The sequence below is a fragment of the Sparus aurata genome, chromosome 5 (assembly GCF_900880675.1).
Source record: "Sparus aurata chromosome 5, fSpaAur1.1, whole genome shotgun sequence".
Classification (NCBI taxonomy): domain Eukaryota; kingdom Metazoa; phylum Chordata; class Actinopteri; order Spariformes; family Sparidae; genus Sparus; species Sparus aurata.
Window position 1 is genome coordinate 2,721,881 of NC_044191.1, and position 23,374 is coordinate 2,745,254.

Below are 23,374 nucleotides of genomic sequence, written 5' to 3' on the forward strand. Positions count from 1 at the left end.
CACTGTTAAAGAAAGTGAGAAAAATATTCGAGGATTTGTCCCTTTATCCAGATCTACACAAAAAATGTATGGAGACTATTATGGGCCAAGACCCATCCTCTATCCAACCAAACAACCAACCAACCCACCAACATGGGTGAAAAAACAACCTCCTTAAATAATTAACTACATGTAAATAAGCTTATTCTTAATCTTATAGCATCAAAATGGGGGACAGGGACAAGATGGAACAGGAGCAACAAAAGACTAGGAGAAAGTTATGGAATCCTCCAAAAACACCTTATTGCTATTAGTTGTTGTGACCATCTGTGTAATTATTCAAATCAGTAAATAGACAAGGAGTGGAATCAATTGAAAAAGGAAAAAATAAGGAGGTAGAAATTAACCAAGAACTATCAATAAGACAATGAGCCGCTGCTCTCCTGTGCAAACTGCAGAGAAAGTGACCTGCCGAACATGTAGATGTGTCAGTTTTCCAAAGGGAAAGAAAAAGCAATTTCAATACATAAAATGCTGTTTTATTAGACAGACTGCACTATGTGCGACACATTAGCAATCAACACTTCCAAATGGTAATATATTTTCCTTGACCTACCATGATCTGACATTACAATGTTAGTTGAGATAGAAAGCCAACAAGTTGCCCCTGCCTTAGATTTGTATGCCATTAGCCAGGATGGTTATTCCAGGGTGATACTTCCTGTGTTACCTTTTGCTGTGACTCAGACAAGCCCTTAAAATCGTTCATGTAAAAATAATTTATTTAAAAAGCTGTAGGAGGCTTGTGTAGTTTCTCCCAGTATATGTTTCCTCAAATCTCTCTAGTCATGATAGTCACGTTTATGGGAAATACGGTGGAAATACACTGTAATTTTCAGTTAATCGTGTATTTTAATGTGCTGCTGCTTTTCTGGATAACATCACATTACATAGCAGGGAAACATACATCAGTTTCTGCATCAGGACTCACATTAATGAATGTCTTAATAGTAATCACAAAAAGAACCACACAACAATCTACTTAAAACATAAAAGAAGTAACTTGATACTAAAACCCATGCCTTACCTGAAAATGGTCTCTTAACTTCCAAAGACAGTGTCATAGGAAGGTTGAGCATGAGCTTCCCGATTTCCTGGTAGTGCGAGGAGCACACCAGTTTTTCTCCAATTTTCACAATCTCATCTCCAGGACACAGCTTGCTAGTAGATTCCTGGAAGTGTGACTAAACAAAAGAAATTCAATATAGCTTTTCAGTGAGCAGAAGAATCAACAGTGCTCAAGCCAAAGATACCACTCATTGTCAACTGATTTTTAAAGTTCCTTAAAGCATTATGTAACTTTAATACATTTTCTACATAATGCTTTAAATAATTCAAACTGACATGTCTGGTAAGGTCTGAAGTATCCATTCACTTATGTTGGACTGAAATGAGGCTGAAACCAATCAGACATACCCTTTCTGCTGCACCCCCCGGCTTTAATCCAGTGATGACAACTTTCAGAGGGGATGACGTAATCTCCAGGTCAAGCCCAAATGACTCTTCCTCACTTCTCCAAAGGGTTACAGCATGGATGGTACAGCCACCCACAGGCTCACTGGCATCTCCCTTCTTATAGTGTTGATGGGGTGCCAACCCCCCAGCAGTCTTGGGTTTTTTTCCACATTGTGTGGCATCAGATGGGAGCTGTGATGGGGTCAAGCCTGCAGAGGGTTCATCAATTTTGGACTTTTGCAGCTGCGGCAGGTTTGGTGCTTCAATGCTCATCATACTTTTGACCCTTGTCACCGCTTTATGCTCAAGCTTGGGGGAGCGCTTTGACTCAAACTGTCCATCATCTTGATTTGTATAGTTTATACTACTGATTGTCAAATTATTCAACTCAGATCTCACCCCTGTTTTGTGGTCAAAGGGGCAGTGGGTAGGTGTTATGGGTGATTCAGAACCAAGTGACTCAGTTTTATTTGTGATACCTTCTTCACATTGTGACAAACTATCACTGAGTGGTTTTACTACATCATTGCTTCCACACCTTTGCAAATCCCCACCATCTTCACTGTCTGCATCTAAGGATGATGTTGCAATTACAGCTGCTGAATCAGTTTTGGAAATAATGGAGTCAGATTTTGTTGGACTGTGGAAAAGCCCAGTGTTTCCAGCATTGTCAGGGTCATCATCACTAAGCTCTTGGTCAAAGCGCATCACCGGTCGCTGACGGAGAAGTGGGCTGCGCACGGTGGTGGGACTAGAGACAGCAACGGGCTGGCACGCTGCCTCTACATGGTGATTAAGATGGACAGCAATCTTGTCTTGTGATGCACTGCACACAGGGCCATTCTCTGCGTCTGTAGAGATTAAAATGCAGGAAATGTGGCTTATTTGAATAGGAAACAACAATTAAAAATGTTGACAAAATAAAATCGTTTGTCATCACTTGTCCTGGAGTATTTTCTTTCAGGATTTCTAATGAGTTTATTTCAGACTGATCAAGTCCATATCCAACAATTACACTTTTTCTGTTTATCTGGCTTCAAAGACACTTTGCTATAGAGCTAGGTTTAATTCCTGCCCAGGGAACCATTCTGATGGTTCATGGTATTTAAATGGGTAAAACTTTACCATGTGGCTGTGATGTGTTCTCTTCCATGGAGGTACTGCAGCTCTGCTGGTGGAGTGTCTCATCACTGTTTGAGCCCATCAGCATGGATTCAGACAGAAAAGAGTGACTGGAAACGTCCGGGGTGAAGAACTGTGATAATTCTGTCTCTGAGCTCAGAGACCCCTGCTGGAGAGTTGTGAAAATGGAAGAAGACGAAATCAACTGAAAGGAAGATGAAAACCACAACCACACATTTTCAAAAGGTTCTCTATGCTATGCAACAATAAATTTGGCAGCACTTAATTTGAAGGGGTGCATATAACACTTGACATGACACAGTCATAACCAAGACATGACATCTGTCAGAACATGAAGGAGTCTTTATGAATGTTTGACTGTTGCCACTGTGTATGCAACTGGAGTATATTTAGTTAAATTTTTCAGGAATTATCAAAAATTCGATGAAATAATAGAATTTAGTTTCTTAATTAAAGTTTCTTGGCGCACCACTCTTAAAGATGGGAAAATCAAAGTCAATTCATTAATTCAGTTTCATCAATCATCAGTCTCACAAATGAGTAATCAGGATTTTTGTTGTGTTTAAATCTAATAAAGGTATTACTGCTCAATGTAATTATGGTTTTAATTCAACCAGGTTCTAAAACAAACACAATGAAAGGCATAGGGTGCAGGCCCAAAAGGGTTGGGGTGAGACGGTGAATGTGATGATATATTTTTTAAATAATTTTTTATTAGGGTTTTCCATCAAATATATAAAACACAAACCAAAGAGACAAAGAACAGACAACAACAACAACAACAAAAAAAAAGATGTTACTCCCACCCTCCTCCCCACTAGGCGGACAAGGATGCAGCATATAGACAGGTTTAGGGCCCTTTTTTTTCTTTTTTTTCCCCTTCTCCTTTCCCCTTTTCCTTCCCCTCTTTCCTCTCCTTCTTCCCTCCCTTCTCTCTTCTTATTTCCCTCCCCCTTTCTCCCTCTTCCCCCCTCTTTTCCTTTTTGTGGTTGAAATCTACTAGCATGATAATAATTAAAACAATAATAATAATAATGGTGAATAAATGGTTATTTACACAGAGAGGAAGAGAGGGAGAAAAAAAAGGAAACCTCTAGAGTTCAGTTTGTGAACACAAAATGTTCTTGATTTTATCTACAGCAGAGGACCAGGAGATGATAGTGGCATGCTTAGCATTATGCATTCTTGCTACTGACAGTTCAATGTATACAATATCTAATAGAGAGTTTAGCCACTGAGATCGGGATAGAGAGTGAGGCGGTTTCCAGTGAAGTGCTAGGATCTTTTTAGCATCTGTCAGACCAGCAAATAAAACAGAATACTGACATTTAGATATAGCTAAAGCAGAGGTGTCATTCAGTAATAGCAGTTTAGGACATTGAAGGATTTTAACATTTACAAATGGAGACAATGTGGATGTTACCATTTTCCAATAAATTTCAACTTTTGGACAGTGCCAATACATATGCATAAAAGTTCCAGTGTCTTGATTTTGGCAGAGTTCGCATCTTGGGGAGGGTATGAGTTTCATTAAATAAAGCCTTTTAGGAGTAGTAGTGCAGGAATTTAAAGTGTATCAGTTTATGGTTAGGATTTTTAGAAGTGTGATCAAGATTCTTCCAAACAGTTGACCAACACATATCCTCCACAGAAATGCCAAGATCTCTGCTCCAAATTTGGTCAATATTTAGAGGTTTACAGACCGAGTTTAGAAAAGCATAGATTTTAGATGTTAACCCTTTAGTCTGACCTCTGGCATCTAGTAATAAGTGGAGCGGATGGGTTGCCAAAGTTTCACCCCATGGAACTCCGTAGGTACACATAGCTAATCTAAGTCTCAGGCAAAAGAAAAAAGAGGTCCTAGGAACATTATACAAAAAACATACACGGTCAAAAGATCTCATCCCGTTTTCTTCCCAAACATCCGTTAGAATATTTACATTTTTATTAGCCCATTGGGGAAACTGAAACGGGACTCCCCCTGTAGTAAGATCAAAATTATTGAAAAGGGGGCTATGGGTGTGCCATTTTTGAGAAATCTGACAGTGTTTCTCTACCACTCGCCATGTTGATAGCAAAAAGGACATAATTGGCCCAAGTTGGCATTTAGCCCCCTTGATGGGAAGAGCAGAGAAAATGAGGTCTTGTAACCTATGCGGGTGTGCTAGATTTTCTTCGATTGGTTTCCAAGAAACCCGTACAGATGGATCAAACCAAACAGATACAGGGCGTAATACAAAAGACCAAAAATACAATTTCAAATTTGGAACATTTAAACCACCATCCTTTTTGCTCCTCTGTAAAGTAGCCAATTTGTGGCGTGGTCATTTCCCACCCCAAATTAATCGAGAGATGATTTTATTTAAGTTTTCCCAGTAGTTTCTTGGCGGTGGAAGAGGAATCATGTTTGAAAAGAAGTTTATTCTTGGAAGAATATCCATTTTGATGGATATTCTGGCTGACATTGAAATGGGTAGTTTTAGCCATCTTTCCATATCCTCCTCAACAGATCTGGATACATGTTGAAAGTTTTTAGTGGACCTCCATTCTTAACCATTTCAAAGACGTCCACACACATCAAGATCCTTATGTTGACAGCAGGTAGATACACAAACCAAATTGTGTGTAAAATGTGTGTTTTTTTATATATATATATATATATCTAAAAGATTTTTAAACAATTTGAATTCATGTGATTTTTGCAGCTTTCTGCAGGCTAGAAAAGGCGTTGACTAATAAGAAAATTCTGCAAGGTGTGGAAGAGCTCAGCCCTCACTATCAGACCTCATCGCTGGAGGCATTTCACAGCATCATTTTGCGGTTTGCACCCAAGAATGTTGTCTTCCCATAACTTGGAATTTTATGCAGGTGAATACACCATCACTATCTGCTTAGTTCATTATAATTTAGCGCATTTGCTATTAATTTTAAAGTACTATTTTGTCACCCAAGACTCTACCTGGCTGCACTGCTTTACAATGAAAATGCTGGCCAACCACAGGCAACATCTACAAGTGGAGAGCTGCTGTACAGAGCCAACTTCCCCAAATCAAAACACGGAAAATGCACTGCAAAGCCTTTAAAAGCAGAGCCAAAATTCTGTACATTTTACAATCTTTTATTTAAACCCCACAAATTCAAACAAACATGGACACACAGGCATAACACAAAATATTGAAAATAAACACAAACAAATAAAATCTGAATTCTTTTTATATGGTTTTCAAAATTAATATTAATAAGGAGAATGTATAAATAAGAAGTAATTAGGAGAAATAAGAAGAGAAACTTTACAACACTGCAGCACTAGGCTTTTTGGTTCTAATGCAATTTTCCTGTAAACATTCATTTTTGTTTATATTTTCATCATATCACTTTTGCGATAAATAAATAGTATTTATGTGACCAAAAGCTTACTGCGCTATTCCCCTCAGACGTCAAATGTCCATAGTCTGCCCAATAAAGTTTCAGTGCATTCTGCAGTGGAAATACATTTAGGCAGACAGGACAGGTTCTAGGTCAGGATGGTCCACCATGCATGATGGTGGCTCAGGAAGCTGCTGTAGTCTTCGTGTAACCTAGAAATTATGAAAGGTAAGTGAGTGACAATAGATTAGACAAAGGATAGACTGCAAAATGACTACCATGTTTGCCCAGTGTTCACACGTGTGGTATTTCCATACAGCAGATATTCTCGGGTTCTTGTAGGCATTTGTTCACAATTGCCACAGAAACACCTGTATTTAAGCAGAACTTTAATAATTCATTGGAAACTACGATAGCTAATCAATCACGTCACATTGTTTCTTTTATAATATTTTTTTAAAGTGTAAACACTGTTGTTACCGGTTAAAAAACAATGCTGCTGGTAGAGAGGTGAAGGGAGGCAACTGTGGCTTATTGAAAACTACAGCTGTTGAAAATTGATGGCAGTAGCTAATTACAGGCCACCATTGCAAATAAGAACAGGTTCTCAATTGACTTACCTGGCTACATAAAGGTAAATGAAAAAGAATAAATAATATGGGGTTACGCTTTTCTTTAGTAAAGGCAATTGCTAAATTGCATCCGCGTTACTGCAACTGAACACCAGCAAACGCCAGCCGAGGTTTGGCTAAGCTTTATGATGTAACCACTCCAGGCAGGAGAAGGGGGCTGTTATCTGTAACAACATGGGGCAAACGGCCAGTAAGCCCGTAAAACTTTTTTTAGTCTATGCAGTAACATAAAAGTAATGTAGAGGTAACAAAGTTAACTACTAACCACTGAGAGACATCCATGTTCATTCTTTGCTGCTAAATTTCTTCTGGAGCCTCTTCTTGTTCTGGGTCGGACTCCAGCTCGAACATGTGCGGTTCCACCGCAGTTTGTTGTCTGGCAGCCATTCCTCCCACAAACTCAGCCGTTGCCATGGTCACCCGATGCCGTCCTCACGTCTTCCGCAAGGCAGGAAGAGGTGGGCAGTGCAAATACCGTCTTTGGGCGGCACGCGCAGTAGCTCATAAGCATTTAAAGGGAAAGGCACTCAAACCAGCCGCTTAGAGCAGGGCTGTGAAACTGGTGTTTGAAGAACCCTGCTGAGCTTTTTCGACCAAAGCATGTTGCTAACATTCTATTTAGACATCAAAGAACCATGTCAAGAAGCAGAAATGAGCATAATATGTCACCTTTAAATTTCATCCTTATAGATGAACTCCTTTAAATAAGGATTAAATCAAGTCTCGCTAGAAATATAAGGAGGAGCCAAGGAACTAGATTAGAGTAGGGTTATGTAGACTGATTGGTTTCTAGATTATCAATGATGGGTTTAAAAAGGCCCATAGGCCTATACAGCACAAATATCCACCACTCAAATGCATCAAACATGTCCAAATAACCTTTGACAAGAAGTTGGCTGCAAAAAAAAATTTATCTGAAAATCATAAAAACATTATTAAATCCTGATGGTTCGACAACATTTGGTTTACTGATGCAGAAAGCCTAACCACATAGCAATATATTGATAATATTGCCCCCTCTAGGGGATGGTGTAAGTTTTTCCATCCCCATAATTTAAGAGATGCCAGGATAATGCTGAACATAATGATGTGAAGTTACATAGTCCATATTTTTGGTGCAGATAGCAATTTTATGTTCAGCTATTCTTTGTTTCAAAGGACATTTAGTTTGACTCACATATACTGGACCCCAAGGACAGTGAACACAATAACCACATCTGTAGACCCCCAAGAGGTGGGTTTGGTAAGCAAGTTGATCAAGGAGAAGGGAACTGGGTCATACTGTGCATTACTTTGTCTCTGTCGGAGCTGGACCTTTTAAAGAGAAGGTTCTGAACAAATATTTTTCATATCTGGGTCTGATTTAAAAACGTACTCAAAATTATCAACACTGACTGTGATGCTAACACGATCTTAGTTGCCTGTGATGTGCAAAGCCTGTCCACCTGTATTCTCTACAGCTTGATGCTCATAAGAAGAGTGAAGCAATAACACATGAATATTGAATGAATTCTTACTCTACTGGCAGGCTCAAGGAATCTCTTCATGGTCCAGCTGAGAGCAGGGGAGCCATCTCCCTGTCTGTCCTTCATTGTTTGGTACGGGCTCTTACAGGATGAAGCTGCAGATTACAACCATGGCAGTTAAACTCAGATGAGATCAGATGCACAGATTGTAAAAGTATTCTATTTGGGTATTTGATCAGTTTGGTTGACCTTCCATTAATACTTGGTTGATCTATAGTGCTCATATTGTGACATGGACAAGTTGAAAATGTTAAAGCTAATGTTGGGAAGGTTAAATGTAAATGTATGCAAAGTTATCAGACCTCTGGTTTTGCTCATTTTGTCCTTGTGGGTGGATCGCGCAATGATGTGATCCATGTCCTGTTCTGACACCTGAAAAAAAGACAATGACACAGTTTCCTCACTACCACATCAACTGGAAAGCTGAAATTGGAAATAGAATTGGTGTGTGAATTTTAGACAATGAATGGTTGCATATTCGGAGAACATTCTACATCATCCTCAATTAATTGGAGTTGTTGCAAGAATGTTATTAAATTCCTTATTACACCCAAACATTTAAAGAAAATATGTCTGTAGCTCAACCATGTTTGAGACCATGTACAGTTTTGGGGAGATATCAATATGGCTATCATCAAAATTCTGGGCAATGATATGTCTGTAGGTATAATACTGTATGTTGGTCATTTTAAAAGGGAATATTCTGTAGACAAGGCAGATATTACTTTGTAAAAAGACTAATATATATATGTATATATATGTATAATATATATATATATATATATATATATATATATATATATATATATATATATATATATATATATACATATATATATATATATATATATATATATATATATATATATATATATATATATATATATATATATATAGAGAGAGAGAGAGAGAGAGAGAGAGAGAGAGAGAGAGAGAGAGAGAAGCCCAAACACAAGATGGATGGCTGAAAATTGGCAATGAAATGTATGACACAGAGTAGCTGACTCATAGGATAAGAGGAACAATGCCAGGAGAAATAGATGATGTTTACATGTCAACGGCAAAATATCGGAGTGAGCCACTAAATATGTCACAGGCATAAAAGTTTTTGAGGATGGCTTTTTTTTCTTTTGTCTGTTTGTGACTTTCTATATTTGAAAAGCAATAAAAATGGAGTATTAATAATTAATGGAGAAGGCATCATATGAAAATATATACATATATTTTTATCAAAACAATAAAAGGTACTGAAAGTATCAAATCTGTGTATAATTCATTCTATTAATATTCAATTGGTAAACCAAAATTGGAAAATGAAAAAACTTGTTGCACTTGATAAGCGTGCAGCGAATTCACCCACCAACAGTTGAAAGCCTGAATAACCAGAATCGTGCAGTGACTGAAAGTCAACGATCGACACCATGGCGGCACTGGAACCATATGCTAATATACTAAAGGACGTATCTGAAACTAAGAACTGTGTCATTGTATATCTAATTTCTTGAGACTTTTAAATACTGAGCGGGTAGAACCACAGCAAATCAGTAGGAACTAGAAATAAGACTGAAATTCAGTTCACCATGAACAAGGACAATAAGAACAGAAATGCTAGAGTTAAAATGATCAAAATTTAGGACTGTATCATTGTATAATTCTTTATCATTCATTTACCATATTTCTTACATATTTCAGGCCACAAACTGGCTTGAAAATGACTGAACAACGCCATCTATAGGTGGAATGCACAAACAGGCATCAACATTGTGGTTTAAGGTGTACAAATATTGCATATATACAAAACTAATTATCACATTACCACATCTGTCACTTTTGATGTGAAAAACTGAGTGGAAGTGGAAGAATACTTCAAGCAGAGATAAAATCTGCAGCATTATCCTATTTCTATGACTCGTTAGGTTTGGAGAGAGTTTTTGGAGAGGGATTAGGGAGGCAGCCGGATGCCACCAGGAGGAGGATATGATAACAAGCATTTGATCCCAGCTTCCAGTGTGAACATCATGAACAGGTAAACAGGCACTATTGATGTGGTCAGACAACATGTTTAGGCAGATTACAGAAATAATGCTTGTGTTAGCTTGTGTGAGCTTGTGTGTCTATTGTGGTATGACCACAACAGACTTGGCCAATAACTTCTCATCATAACAAACCCACCATCCCAACCATTACAGTCTGGAAGAAACAAAAGAACAATAAACCAACAAAGCTATGGATTTATTTGACATGCTACCTCTAGGGACAACTCCTGGTGAGCTTTTGAATTAAACCTGCAAGAGTTCAGGTTGTTTGACAGATTATTCGGCTATTATACAATACCAGATAGAGTTTAAATATCTTTCAGTCAATATAAATAAAGACAGACATCCTCTTACCTTGGGATTAGGGTGCCTGCTTATAATGAGATTGACTGGTCCTGGTCCACATTCACTGAGGATGGCATAGGCCTCACTGAGCGCAGCATGACGAAGACTGACTGAATCCACCTCTAGTATCTGATCTCCTCGACTACAAAGACAAGCACAGGTGTCAGCACAACACTGTCAAAAGACCTCCCTTTGTACATACCCCAACATAAATGTACACATATATACGCTCATATGTTAACATGATATGACTCATAAATGATTAATTAACACACATTTCAATCAATGAGCTCATACTTCTGTATGCTGCTCTTTGGTATCATTCAATCAGAACAAGTACATTTCAACTTCAGCCATCTATCAGTGTCCAAGTCAAAGATGACCCTGACAACTTTTACCTAAGACGGCCATCCATCTTTGCCACAGATCCCAATGCCAGACTATGGATGTAGATGCCAGGAGCAGAGTTCTCCAGGGTCAGAAAGCAAACTCCAATCCCCAAACCAACACCAGGCTCTAAAAAAGTCAACATGCATCAGAAATGTTCAGTGCTCAGTGGAAAGCCTTTGAGGGAAGGCTGTTGTAGCAGGAGAGTAACACCCATGGTGTCACAGTCAAGCGTTTAGCCATGTCACATTGCTGGAATATTTTGCTGTCCATATATTTCGTGCAGAGTTGTGCACCTTTTTCACAGCTGATCTCACTTGTATGTGATCAATTTTAGCTGCTTGCATCCTGGATTCTTGTTTTACCTTTGGTTGGTTTGACCTGTGTATGTTAAATACAATTCCTGTAATATGCATTATGTTCCTTGCTGCTTGTTTTAATACTGTTTTAAGAAAGAGCACAACTCAAATTTCCCTTTTTCATTGGTGTCAGGAGGAGACACCTGAAGGACATCTCCAAACATTCAAATCATGAAGTCAGCTAACCTTTGTTAAGTGTGACCTCCATAATGATGCAGTCTTTTGGACCAGGACCAGGGCCCCGGCGGCTATCAGCCTCCTCATATCCTGAGGGGACAGGTGTGCCCCCACTGTTATTGGAGTTGGGTGAGCTGGAGCGGCTGAGCAGGGTGGGGGTTGGACAGGGTGTCAGACTTGGACTGCGCAGACGAGTTCGAATCGTCAGTGTCACAACACCTTTCTTCAGTTGCTGTTGGAAAACCATAAACCAACGTTAATATTTTCAATGTTAAGGAGGTAGAGATGAAAACAGCTTTTACTTGTTGAGCTTAGAATGATTTTTCCTAAAACAACTAAAAAAGACCTTGGTATTTTTACCAAGAAATGTGATCAAGTCAATTCACTTGTGGGCATGCAGCACTTTGAGCATAAATAGACACTTTGACAAATTAGTCAAAGACATTTTGAAAAACATCAAAGCGTATTTCATCTCAAACATTTTATAAGATGTAAAAGTTTAGCATTCTGTATGCTACAGTCCATTTTCTCTAGCTCTCTAAGATTTAGCAGTTTATAATAACACTCTTAGACAGGACATAGTGTGAACAGCAGTCCACCTTGAAGGTCTGGATGGCCTGTTGGTGTGTGAGTCCTTGAAGAGATTCGCCGTTCACTTCCAGAATCTCATCTCCTACACAGGGGAGCATATCTTTAGACTGAGATGGGTGTTCAGAAAGAGTGTGAATATACTGAAGATTACTTTTTCTCTTATACTATGCATTTTACTTTCATATACTCAGTAAAACAGAATGAAAAGGAATGGCTACCCTCTTTCAGTCGTCCATCTGCTGCTGCAGCGCCATGAGGGAAAATGGTTTTGACAAAAATCCCCATCTGACCACGGGCAGAGTCCTGCCCACCAACAATACTGAATCCAAGGCCCTATAAAAGTTATATCACAGATAATGGCAGACAGTCTAGTGTGTGTAGAATTGAAGCGTTACAATATTCACATTATTTTGGCAACAGTGATGCTGAAGCATCGCTGTTATATTTGGAAAGGAAAGCCTTTCACCAACATGTGATTAAGTAAAGCGAACATATAATTAAATTTAAACAATGTAAAGGCATGACAGGAAATATCAAAAGTAGACTTGTAGCTGTACAAACACACTGGCACACACACACATGCATATGTTATTGTGTGCATATAAACACATATTCAGAGTATTTTCTCTGAGCTTTATTCATACAAACATGTCAAAGGAGGGCACTCACCTTGCCCTGGCCTTTCATCAGGACTATACTGGAGATAATGGATGGCTGCGCCAGTCGCCACGGAGACTCAACTTGAATGGTACTCAGGGAGCGGGCAGATTTCTTAATTATCTGATACTCCTAAAAGAGAGACAAAATAAAAAGCAAAAAAACAGTCAGACACATTACCATGTAAAAACAACATAGTCATTTAAACTGTGATTTTGTATGAATTGAAGATTTTCAGAGATATCAGCTGTAGGGATGGCTTGAATATAATGAAACTACTGGTAGAAGGCACTTGGCATGTGGCACTTAAAGCAACGTTCAAACCAAACATGGACTAAATATATCTGAAACAGCAATGTCTTTGTTTCAGAATTCATGAACTAATTATTCAGGATAATTCACAGACCTTTTTGTGAGCCATTCTGTGTAGGAACTGTCAAACTACACCCGCCAGCCAACTGTATCACCGTGCAGAAGGAGGCGTGCTTCTGGGCTACTCATGGATGAGAGGTTAGCTGAATAAACTATCTAACGTTACAGGACATGTTAGCTGAGGTTGATGCTATTTATGTTTACATCCTGTGCTGTCATGAGCACCAGCCTCTGTATCTCTGTACGACCTACACAGGCAGGGACTGGGATTCTGAGTGCTGCCCCCTTTTATTTTATTTCCTTTGCACAATTAACCTCTTATTAATACAGCAATTAGTGAGGCTCTCCTTGACACTGTTGTCATGGCAGTCAGGGCAGATTTAGTGACAAGGCTTTGATCAGGCTCTGTGTGTGTGTGTGTGTGTGTGTGTGTGTGTTTACGTGTGTTTACGTGTGTGTGTGTGTGTGTGTGTGTGTGTGTGTAGAGGTGATAGCAGGCATCAAAATACCACATGCATCTATGTCATTACATGAAGCCTACGTTTAGGATATGCACATGCATTCAGATTAGGAGTTTGGTTGTTTTTCTATACTGCTATACTATAATATGCACTGTTACCCATCACCCTATGATACATCAACAGTGATTTGAGATCAAGTATTAGAAACCACGGCAAAATTAAGGCAAATTTGAAGATGAGCAGTTAAACAACATCATCACATTTGCTAAGGTCATAACCCCATGAAGCCTCACTCAAATACAGCATTATACAGTTCACAGTGTTGATTTTTTTTAACAGAGAGCTTCAGACTTAAGAACTGCAATAGATGACATAGATGAAAATGCACATTTGGGAATTTATTAAACAAAATGGGCAATCCTCAAACATTTGGGTAGGCAGCTAAATGTTTTATTAAAAGGAGCATTAATTATTTTAGCTTTCAGATTAAAAGTTTGACAAAAAAAATTCAGATACTGAGAAGGAGATAGAGAGAGTGGAGAGGGTGCACAGTAAAACGCTTTCTGAAGCAAATGTCAATTTCCTCTGGGAGTTACAGGCAGAAAACATATGCTCATCCATATATCAATTTGACTGTCGACCAGTGGTGGCTGGTGACTGAAAAGATTGGGGAGGACAGGAGAAAAACCAGTCCACGGTGTCATGTTATTTTATACAAGTCAACTACTTAACCCTACTTTCTTATATTCAATGAAAATGAAGCAATAACACAATGACTTACAAGACTTCTTTAAAAAAAACATTTCATTAAATGGCTAATATACAAGACAAAAAAAAAATACAAATTAGAATGCCGTCCGGGATTCAAACCCAAGTTACCAGTATGGCAAGCAACTGCGCTACCCCCTGTACTATCTAAGAATTTAACGTACAAATTCGACAACAGTGACTTTGTTACTGCTAATGTTGTAGTATCTTTCGGACTGCTTCTCTCTGATTTCTCCGAACAGTTTTTTTTCTTTCAGAAATATGCTTATATTTCCTTTGAAAACCGATTCCAATATCGCTGAAAACTCCATATTTCTTGTCCGAGCATGGCTGGCAGTGAAAGCTGTAAAATACATAGAAGTATTTTTTGTTTACGGTTGTATAAATGTGAGAATGAAATTTGGGAACTGTTATTGGACCAACCTGCTGTCAATCTTGTATTCTGGTTGCTGATTGGTAAGGGAGGACGTCCTCCCTTAGCGCGTCATTTTACGTGTCTTAGCCAATCATAGATCAGCATAAAAAAATCCTGAATGCATTGAGTGAATGGAAGGAGATCCCTCCCACGGAGGACAGAAGCCCTCCGTCCTCCTCTAGCCCCCACCTTCCTGCTCCCTGCTCCTCTCACAGACTGCTCTGTCTCCTCTGTCTGCAGCTACCGCTGTTGAACCGTTTTAAGTGGATTTTCTTCCAAAGAAGAAACTTTTTTTATGATATAATATATATATATATATAATATTTTATAAATGATACTGAGATTTGGTAATGATTTATTTCAACCAGTTACTCTCTCTTAAAAAATTTTTTTATCTTCCTGTTGCCTCTCAAAAATAGAGGAGGACCAACCTCCTCTGCCTCTATGGACAAGCCTCCTCTGCTGTCGACATACCCATTTGTACTTCCTTTATGTATCGTGGCATAAAGATTTTTTCCAGCCTCTATAGAATAATTCAAGAAAACTTTATTGGCAGAAAAAAAAAAAAGCTAACTTATCACTTTTGAGACTGGATTCTCTTTATGTTTCTTTGCATAGCAGAGTTACCCCTCTCAAAATTAATATTCTGTCTCAAATAGATTCTCTTAGCTCCGCCACCTAATTTCCCAGCAGAAAGGCACTCCCTCATATTTAAGTTCATGTAGGGGGGACAGTGCTTAAAGGATTAATTTCCGGTCGGGTGATGATAATTTCCGGGTGATGACTCCTTTAAGAATCAAATGCTATTTTTCCACTAGCACTTTTGGCTGTGCCGACTCTTCCATCACCAGCTTCATTGCGCTGAGTTGAGTAAAGCTCTGGAGTAGGGCTAAGCCATGGTTGCCCCTCCTCCAAGCAGGCCACAGTGATGTCTACTGACTGTAGCCAACCCATAACAAGCACCAGTCTCCTCTAAAATCAATAATCAATACTCAACTCTTGTCTGTGTAGGAAACCTGAGAGAAAGATGTTTTTAAAAGTCAGTGTGTTTAAATATATAAATATATAGTATAATAATATAATAGTAAAGTAATATATATATATGTTCACCCCCTCAAATGTTTTCTCTTTTTATTTTGTTCATAAATGTCAAAGTTAAACACATTTCTGCAAAGTAATGTCAATTGAATAAAAAAAATATGATGTAAAATAAGTGATTAAGAGGTCCAGCCAATTGGTGCAAGTATTCACACAATTAATGAAATGGAGATCACCTGAGTGCAGTGAATGCGTCTCCAGTGATTGTAGTATAAAGACACCCGTGTGTGGAAGGTCCAGTCATGGGTTAATCAGTACTCCTGGAGACAATTTCAATTAAAGTTACCAAGTATAAGTCAGGGGATGGTTACAGAAACATTTCCAAGTCACTGAACATCCCTCGAGAGTTCTGTTAAATCTACCATCAAGAAATGGAAGGAATATGGCACATGTGTAAATCTGCATAAAGCAGGCCATCCTCACAAATTGAGTGACCGTGCAAGAGGGAGACCATTGAGAGAGGCCACCAAGACACCTATGATTACTCTGAAGGAGTTAAAAGCTTCAGCAGCTGACATGGGAGAGACTCTGCATACAACCACTATTGCCCAGGTTCTTCACCAGTCAAAGCTTTATGGGAGCGTGGTCAAGAGAAAGCCACTGTTGAAGAAAGCTCATTAAAGCTTGACTATAGTTCACCCAAAGGTATGTGGGAGACTCCAAGTTCAACTGAAAGTAGGTTCTTTGGCCTGATGAAACCAAAATGGAGCTTTTTGGCTGTCAGACTTGATGGTATATTTGGTGGACAACAAACATTGCACATCACCACAAACCCATCATCACCACCGTGAAGCATGGTGGTTGCAGCGTCATGCTTTGGGGATGCTTGTCAGCAGCAGGTCCTAGAAGACTTGTAAAAGTAGAGGTTAAAATAAATTAGAGCCCGACCGATTTATAGGCGGGCCGATATTAGGCATTTTCCAAACTATCGGTATCGACATTTATAATGACCGATAAATTAATATTTAAAAAATAAAATAAAAGTGGATGAAACACCTTTCAACCATGTTATGAGTGTTGGCGTTGCATAGTTTGTCCACCTGGGACGCTCTACAATGTCCCCGTTGGCAACACTCGGGTTTAGAACACCCCAAACCCTACAACCAGCTGATCCAGCCAGAGTCGTTCAGAGCGAACCAGTTATCCACGACTGAGATCATAGGTGAAAGGTGTTCATGGCAAGTTGGCAACTATCACGTGAAATACATTGCTTGAATAACAAGAACATTCCAATCAGTTCTCTTAACACAAATAAGCATGACAAAATTTGTGACTACCATGTCCAGTTTTGCTGCTATTACGTGTAAGCTGAGAGTGAAACAGAATTAGCTATTAATTATGTTACACTGTTACACATTAGTTGACTGACTGTCGGTTTAACTCTTGACAATGTGACTGAAGATTTATTTCTTTAATAGTGTGACATTTAGAACAGTGAGACTTATCATCTCTCCCCAGCCCGTTACTTTGAAAAAGTATGTTTTACAATCATTTGCAGATGCATATGATGTTATCCATTGCTAAATTATGGCTTATCATAGACATAAGCTAACCACATAGCCAGCTACTGCCACGGCTATCAGTGGAAGACTGCAAACATTGTTGAGCCTGGAAACCACTACAAACTTATTCTTCCTAAATAAGTTACATATATATATGAAAAAGTAATGATTACTGTATTTATTACTAGCATATCTGTAGTTACAGTTTGTACAATGTAAAACGTGAGTTATGCATGCAAGGAGTGAACATTCAGACATACAGAAAAAGTACCAAACATAGCTTAAAAGTTAGCTTTTCTTTTACACATGTCTGAATTCCAATGACTGTCGTTCAGCCGCAGCATTAGCGAGTCACATAATGGATTAAGTGCATCATTAACTAGTACATTTAAGAAGGCAGGCAGTAAATGATGATTGAAAATGGTTTGTTGTAGCTTGATGGATAGAATTAAAAGAGTGCAGGTAAAGGGTTATGTAAGTTGACATTGTAATTATAAGGTAGCTCAATAGGGACCGACTATTACACACACACAAAAAATTAAACAAAAGAGCCATCACTGCATTTGCTAGTGACCACAGACAATTCTCATGTCTGTCAGCAGAGGAATGGTCCATTGCATCGAACCTGGCAGAGACCCTTGGACCACTGGAGGAGGTGACACTGGAATTCAGTAGAGCAGACGCGTCCACATCCTGCATTTTACCATGCACAGCAGTGTTATGCCGTTTACTGGAATCAGAGGGACCAGCCACCAGGGGTATTCAAACTATGAGAAAAACCATGCTGGATAGTTTGCAAAAAAGGTTGGCAAAAGTTAAGGACTCTAAAGAGGTGGTGCTTGCATGTGTCCTTGACCCACGATACAAAGAGGGTCCTTTGGTACCAGAAATTCTGACAAAAATTAAAACCTGGCTCAAGAGGCTATGGAGAACAGTCGACCAGATTCTGCCACTGAAACTCCATCTGAGGAGAGCGATCCCAAAAGGGCGAGAACAGAAGACCAAGTACCCAGTCTCTTAGACTCGCTTTACAACACTGTGCTCCTTCCTTCCACCAGTGAGGCAGTGGAAACAGAGGGGATCATCGAAGAGCTAGAACGGTACTTCAGAGAGACGATCATTGATAGAAAGAGTGAAAATCCATATGATTGGTGGAAGCACGGCACCAGCCATTTCATGAGACTGTCAGCTTTGGCAAGGCAATACCTCTCCTGTCTACCCTCCTCTGTGGTGAGCGAAAGAGTGTTTAGCGCCATAGGGAATATTTATAAGGATAAGCAAAGCTCTTTGAAAGGAGAGAATGCAGAGAAACTTTGCTTCTTGTACTACAACCTGCCTCTGCTGGACTGGAGCTATTGAGGACTGACTGATTCAGTACACTACCTCATATACTGTATATAGTTTATATTTTACTATTGTTGTTATTTATCAGAACTTGTAGAACTTAACAGAATATTTATATATTATCCAGTCTTGTACAAAGTTACAGTATATTTATGAACCTTACCAAGTCTATCAAGGTTTTTGTTGTTATTGTATTTTTGTTCAAAGGACTTTGATTTTTTTATATCTTAAGTTTGTATTTCTAAACATTTTATTTATCAGAAGTTTAATAGATTTTGATGTTCCTCTGTTCTGTTGTGACAATAAAACAAATAATTTTTAAACTGCATTATCATATTATTTCAGTGAGGACTCATAAATAATTACAAATAACTGATGTTACGGAAATCTGTTTATGCTTTGTTATGCTTTTCTGGATATATATATATATATATATATATATATATATATATATATATATATATATATATATATATATATATATACACACACACATATATATATTGTTGTATATACATTGTTGGGGGTTACAATACTGTAATATATTACATTTAGGCAGTAACTGAGTAATATAATGCGTTACTAACTATATTATGGTAATATTATTACAGTTACTGAGTCCGGTAACGCATCCAATGAGGACTATTCGTCATGACAAAATATTACGCAACTTCATTTTGTAATGCCTTGTCCTGAATGTTTATTTTGGTGAAAGTAACTAAAAAGTGATGATTAACTTATTACTCTACACAGAACTAGTAATATTACATTTTGGAAGTAACTTGCCCACCACAGTAATTGGAATTTCAGATCTTTGAATCACCAAATATCGGCCTTCAAAATCCTTTATTGGTCGGGCACTAAAATAAATGCAGCGAAATATAGGGAAATCCTGGAGGATAACCTGATTCAGTCTGCAAACTGAAATGAATTTTGACTTGGGTGAAGTGACTGGAGCAGATTTAATGTCCCGCAATTTAAAGACAACAAGGTGACTGTTCAAGTTTTTTTTCCATATTATAAAATATGTAATTCAGGGTACAATGTAAGCTCTTTATGTACATCTAAAAACCTTTAGTTTCATTAAGAAAAAAGTAGGGCATTCACCTACCTGTCTTACTCCAGCAGTATCAAGTTGTTGAGGTAAGGAGTGTTTGCGTCGGCCAGGGGGAGGCTTTTCCATCACACAGCTGCTTACACCATTCTCCACAAACAGCTCATCATCCTCGCCCACTGATTCCAGGCGACTGTTCTCCCCTGAGACAGAAAAACATTCCTTTAAACAAAGGCAGTTATTTCAGTTTTCTATTGTTCCAAATAACTTCGGAATATTTCACATATAACAAGGTACAAGGTAATTTATTCGTCATTACACAACACAGGGTTACATACTGTAATACAAGTTCATAAACTCCTTCATGCTGCACGAATTACAGAAATAAATGTATTTAAATACAAATGTATATAAAAAGCAGCAATATGATGGTGATAATATAGGGGCGGTCCAGCCCATCAGGTTAACATCACATACAGTGTTACATCCATAACATTTATTTCAATGTATGTTGTGCTGTGAAGATAACTTACAGAACTGTAGGTTCCAAATTGAATTTTGGAAACACACCTTGTACTTGTTGGAGTGCCACTACAGAAATATTTATTGATTCTATCACATCGTCAACCATCATCTGTGCCACCAATTGCACCTCTGCTGCTCTCCTCTCCTTAATCGAAGCAACCAATAACAAGGTTACCTCCCATTTTCTCAGAAAATCCATAAATTTCCACCACCATCCACCTCGTCCCTACCCGAGACCTTTATGGCACTGGGTGGCATTGTATCCCAACCCCCTCTGCCTCTGCCCTTACTACACACCATGCAGTGTAAATTTCAATCTATTGAGTGTGTTCAGCCTGTTGCAGTGGCGCACAGCACAAGCAACATTGCTAGTTTTAGAATGATGCAAATGTCATTTTCATGCCAAGTGCCTAGATTGTGGGAATAGCAAATGTACCTGTGCGTCCCTAGGCATGTTGGTCTTTAAATGCAGTGTGGTCAGGCGGAAAGTGGCTGCCCCATGGACCAAAAAAGGCAAGTTTAAAGTCAATGGTGCAGTGTTTTTCAGACAGTAAGATGCACCTACAAAGGCGGATTCACAACAGGTGTACACTCTGATCTTATGATCAGAGAGGCTGCTACCCGTCATTTCAAATGTTTTCATGCATGCAGTAATGTCACTGTAACAAATATCATTGCCGATTTAACCCTTGTGTGGTATTCATATTTTTGTTACTCAGCCAGTGTTTGTGGTTCTGGTGGACCCGCTGCATTTTTTGGCCTTTAATTCAACACAATCAAACAATTTATGTTTAAATACTCAACAGATGTTTACTTCATCCTAATTACAAGCAATATAAACAGCATATATGGTTCATATTTGCCTGTTAATATTTGCATTTACATGCGAAGCACGTTTTTTCATAACTATTGATTTAAATTTATTTGAACTTCATTAGTAATTTAACCAATTCAGGTCAGTTTACACTACCCAAGCTGATGGTGCTGGTGGTTCTGTAGATTGGGTGGATGGGGCACCAGCTTTCTCTTCCTGAACCCTCCTCACGTTGGTATCAGAGGCTGGAGTTCTTGGAACATGTTGTCTTCTCTGGATTTGAGGTTCCCAGTTCCTCCAGAAGAGGCGTCTCCTCTGGAACTTCCCTCTGTTCCACTCTGGGTTCAGTGCCATCCAGATGACAAAAGGAATTATACGCAGAAATTTCGAATATGTCAAAGAAATCTCCAGTGGCCAGTGTAGGGTCCTTCTTTTGCAGCTGTAGGCAATCACCAGTGTGTCGATGTTGTCCACCCCTCCTTTGGTGACATCTTAATCCATGATGATATCTGGTTTTGATGCTCCTGGCCACAGACTCTCACATTCCTGTGCAGTGTATGCATGAGTACCACATTCTTGCCTTTCTTTGACAGGCTGGTGGTACTTTGATAGGACGCCACCTGTGCAACAAATCCAGTCGTGAAATGTATACATATGTATATATATATATATGTATATATATGTATGTATGTATGTATGTATGTATGTATGTATGTATGTGTATATATATATGTATATATATATATATGTATATATATGTATGTATGTATGTATGTATGTATGTGTATATATATATATATATATATATATATATATATATATATATATATATACATATGTACATATGTATATATATACATATATATATGTGTGTGTGTGTATATATATATATACACACACACACACACAAACAACTGGACTTGTTGCACAGGTGGCGTCCTATCACAGTACCACGCTGGAATTCACTGAGCTCCTGAGAGCGACCCATTCTTTTACAAATGTTTGTAGGAACAGTCTGCATGCCTAGGTGCTTGCTTTTATACACCTGTGGCCATGGAAGTGATTGGAACACCTGATTTCAATTATTTGGATGGGTGAGTGAATACTTAAGGCAATATAGTGTATGTTCTTTACAGAAAATGAGGCAAGGCCAATGAGTTTGAGGTTGAAAAAATACGAATCGTATCATTTTTCTTTTGCGAAAAAATGAAAACGGGTCCCACAAACCCAAACACCATACAAGGGTTAAGCAGCAAAACTAAAAGCTCTGTTATAAAGTCTGATTAGGAGGCTAAACAAAACCACTTTGCTTCATGCACCTTAGCAAAAGGGAGTTGGACATGCCCTAAACCGACTTGTATTATGTGCTTTAGACCATGCACCATAGATTGATTAAACAGGGCCCAGACTCATGTTCTTCAACTTATCCCATTCTTTAAACAACACCCAGTCATGTCTTCTGAGGGGTAAGCTTCTGGCCATGCAACTGTACCCTGACACTGTAGCCTGGATCTTGGACTACCTCATAGGCTGGCCACAGTACGTCAAGGACTGGATGCAGCATCAAAGAAAAACAATGAAGGATAAAATCAAAACCATCCTAGGTAATCCTTCTCAGCCCCTCTATGATGAGCTGTGGCAGATGGGGCAGCTCACTCAGCCCCTGGTTCATTTTACCCCACTTCAGACGCTCGCTTGTATCTGCTGCCATCAAACTGCACAACAATAATGGATAACAGCAGACTAGAACAACACTTGGACCACCTATCTAAGAGATACTGTAGAAGCAATTTTTCTATTAAAAAAACACTGAATATGAATAACCTGTTTCTGGTAAGGACCAACCTTGAGATCGGTTGCAAAGCTTTACAGGTGTGGGGCTGCAGCAGGATCCTTTGGGTGCCTCTCCCTGACTTTGATCTTCTGGATTCTCCAGGTTAGGCAGCTATAAGGACAAAAACACACAGACAATATTAATCTCATTAAATTTCTTTAATTGATTGCCCTTCATTTGAAAACATTTAACTTCTACCAGGAAGGGACTTATTTTAAGGCCACGATCTACTTTTAGCAAGGACTGTATTTACATGTAAACACTGAACATAGAGTATAGACCTTTGGTCCAAGAGCCCCTGTACCATTACCAGGTGAACAGATGTAGCTGCTCTGTTATACTGAAAGGAGGCAGCTGTGATCAGAATGCATATTGACGCCTCCATCTGGAGCTAATCTCGATGTATTGTGGGGATAGACCCAGAACACACTTCAGTGATTTCAAATCCAGGAGGAGCTGAAGATAGTGCTTGGC

At 38.8% G+C, this 23,374-nt stretch overlaps 1 protein-coding gene across 3 annotated transcripts in view; it reads right to left on the minus strand.

Moving 5' to 3' along the window:
* pdzd2 (PDZ domain containing 2) overlaps positions 1-23,374 on the minus strand; it is a 92,653-nt gene that overhangs the window by 13,927 nt on the left and 55,352 nt on the right. For 2 of the 3 annotated variants that reach the window (XM_030417809.1, XM_030417808.1), the window contains exons 8-20: positions 22,912-23,011; positions 19,785-19,930; positions 12,726-12,845; positions 12,275-12,389; positions 12,065-12,138; positions 11,475-11,697; positions 10,941-11,058; positions 10,552-10,684; positions 8,464-8,533; positions 8,153-8,256; positions 2,620-2,785; positions 1,456-2,345; positions 1,067-1,223 (exon numbers count right to left, since the gene is read on the minus strand). In XM_030417809.1, the coding sequence (XP_030273669.1) occupies positions 1,067-1,223; positions 1,456-2,345; positions 2,620-2,785; positions 8,153-8,256; positions 8,464-8,533; positions 10,552-10,684; positions 10,941-11,058; positions 11,475-11,697; positions 12,065-12,138; positions 12,275-12,389; positions 12,726-12,845; positions 19,785-19,930; positions 22,912-23,011 (2,416 nt within the window). The remainder of the gene's footprint in view (positions 1-1,066; positions 1,224-1,455; positions 2,346-2,619; positions 2,786-8,152; positions 8,257-8,463; positions 8,534-10,551; positions 10,685-10,940; positions 11,059-11,474; positions 11,698-12,064; positions 12,139-12,274; positions 12,390-12,725; positions 12,846-19,784; positions 19,931-22,911; positions 23,012-23,374) is intronic. The other variant, XM_030417810.1, reaches the window with a different exon arrangement.